We start from the raw sequence: 3,065 nt of genomic DNA on the forward strand, positions 1-3,065 counted from the left end.
ACATGTCTATACTTCACATCGTACACACATACATCGTTGGGTATATTCATCCATCCCACTACATAATCTCTATCACCATGTATGTCTACACTTTCGCATCGTACACACATACATCGTTGGGTATGTCAACATCGGCACCCAACTGTATTAATCGTTCCACTGTTTGCGCCTCGGCATTTCCGGTGGCCTGCATCAGTGCGGTGTCGCTGTCCTATAAATAGAATCCATAAATAAACAGAAAACGTTTGAAGTCAGATACGCGAACAATGAATCAAACAGGGCAATTTTTATTTTGATTGGTGGAACTTAATTTTAATATTGTCCTAGAACCTTTGAGCTAGATACAGACATACAAACACACTATGGTTGAAACTTAGCTGCCGAAACCTAATTTCTCGCTCAAGCCGGAATTATATATACACGTACATCAATGTACGTGTACAAATGAGTTCAGATACATATATAAAGCCAGTAGACATATATATATTTGTACAGAGAGAAAGGTATATGATTTTGCAGTTGAATATGCGCTTAGAATTGAATATTCAGATGCTTATACATATACATATACACTATATAGATATATATATATATATATATGCATAGAATACACACACATATATATATATATATATATATATATGAATACACACACACATATATACAACATACACACACACACGCACGCACACACACACACACACACATACAACATACACACCACACACACACTCACACACGCACACACACACACATATATATATATATATATATGCGTCCATGGAGGTTATCTCACATACACTGCCTCTGATGTCAATATCCAGATCTGATTGGAGAAGCAAGTCAACCGCATCAACGTGCCCCGCGCATGCTGCGAGGTGTAACGGCATATCGCCATCCTATAAATAAAACAAAGAGTCATTATATTAATACACAAGTGTCCATGTGCGTATTTTGAACATTATGCACGCATGCTATAGTTCCATGTGCGTATTTTGAACATTATGCACGCATGCTATAGTACTGAGAAGCTATAAAGTTTTATGTGCACATAAATTACTTATGTACGATATTAATAATAAAGATGGCAGAAAGAAACGCAGAACGGTTCTGCTACAAGAGGTCGTTGTGTTATTTGAAATGACCACTTATCAAGGTTGGGTAATATTGTATGAGTGAGTGAGTGGTTCAAAGGAAATACGACACACAGAGAAGGACCACGAACAGCAAGACGTGCTATTTCGTACCCGCAATGTTGCACGATCTATGTAACAGGTAATACAGTCGAACAATCGATCTTATTATATATCATGTGTTATTTAAAATGTCATTCACATTTTTTTGCTGACTTCTCTATTGCGTCGCGTGTACGTGCTATATATACAAGACAGTTCCGTGTTTTACGATGTCGTATATTATGTTGTATGTTAAATACCCGATCCTGGGCATCTTCGGGAGCTTCCAACAGTATGAGATTGTGCAGCGCTTTGGTCTGGCCTTCTTTGGCTGCGATGTGGAGTGCGGTCATCCCTTGCTGCTCAGTTTACGACATCGGAAAAAAAATACGACAGAAAATGAGAGAGATACGACAAATGTGTTGGACAGATCCCAATGCAGTCAGATTGAGAACCAGATATTTTTCAATCGCGTTGTGTGATTTCTTACATTGGTAAGTGTTTGTTAACTCTAAAAACCCAAAAACCCAAAAACACCGCAGATTTTGCCAAGGTAAGCTGGTACAGATACTCACGCACTTAGCGTAAACAATGGACAGTGGAGAACAGAAGTGCGACAGCACACGAGATATAGTCTCTCAGCATTGTAGCCGACATACCACGAGGCCCTATAAAAGTAAACGTAAACGCAGCATGGCCAATCACATATAGATATATATAAATACTCGATCACATACTACCATACATGTGTATTTATATACATGAATTTATAAATGCTCATGCGTACATACAAACAAGCAGGCACACAAAATCGAACACAAGACGGCCAACGTACAAAATAATAATACGAGTCTATAGCAGGATATATTAATAACAGAGTCGGCTACACTCGCGGTCACTATTAAGACCTTCCAGCCTGCCTATTTACATACCTGCGTGAGGCCACACAAATACCATGAACCACGATAAACACAATAGAGCAATTACAATTATACTTGTATGATAGCATACATACATGTAGATACAAGCGTATAAGAGCCTAAATTACATTGTACATATAAATATATATATATATATATATAAATTCATACATACATACATACATACATACATACATACATATATATATATATATATATATACATATACATATATATTTTACATACCCGATCCTGTACTTGGATTTGAGCGTCTCGGTCTATCAGAAACGCGATGAAATCGGAATGCCCAAATTCCGCAGCAAAATGCAACGGCGTTTGGCCGAGCTGTTCAGTCGAAAGATTGAAAGGTTCTATGCGATAAATATACATAACTAACCTCTATTATAACCCTAAACCCCATACACTAAGGTATTGCGAAAAGCGAGGTAAAAACACTTAATGCGATCAATATACAATAACATATTGCGAAAAGTGACATAAACACTAATACGATGGAATGATATAAAATTATCACTATATACGCTGATATGACATAAAAAGAACAACACTCAAGGATCCGAAACAAAGATATAAAAACGAGAAAAAGCCTGGCAATAGACAAGGAAGTACGCCGAGAGATAGCGGCTTGTGGGGAAAAGACTAGAGGCGCGTGCAGACTTTAGGCAAATGCTAAGAGTAGGTGTACAAGTGAAGTGATGATATGTACGCATTCAGTAGGACGGATGTGAAGGAACACCGATTAGAAGACTATTGGCAGGAGACAACGTACAGCAGTACGCTGAAATAAGGAGGTATACTCATAAATATAAACACATACGTGTTTTAACACGCAAACACACACACGCAAACACAGGCACAGACACAGACAAGGACACATATATGTATATGCATACATACATACATGTATACATACATACTTACGTACATACATACACACACACATATATAT

The 3,065-nt window shown here is 37.6% G+C and overlaps 1 protein-coding gene across 1 annotated transcript; it reads right to left on the reverse strand.

Annotated features, from left to right (window-relative positions):
• Nucleotides 1-85: 85 nt before the first annotated feature.
• On the reverse strand, nucleotides 86-1,528 carry SARC_03828 (hypothetical protein; the record flags this gene model as incomplete). Its single annotated transcript, XM_014302361.1, has 3 exons — nucleotides 86-211; nucleotides 801-899; nucleotides 1,436-1,528. 3 exons carry the CDS (start codon nucleotides 1,526-1,528, stop codon nucleotides 86-88), a joined length of 318 nt encoding a protein of 105 aa, XP_014157836.1.
• Nucleotides 1,529-3,065: the final 1,537 nt, after the last annotated feature.

Source organism: Sphaeroforma arctica (assembly GCF_001186125.1).
Source record: "Sphaeroforma arctica JP610 unplaced genomic scaffold supercont1.203, whole genome shotgun sequence".
Classification (NCBI taxonomy): domain Eukaryota; class Ichthyosporea; order Ichthyophonida; genus Sphaeroforma; species Sphaeroforma arctica.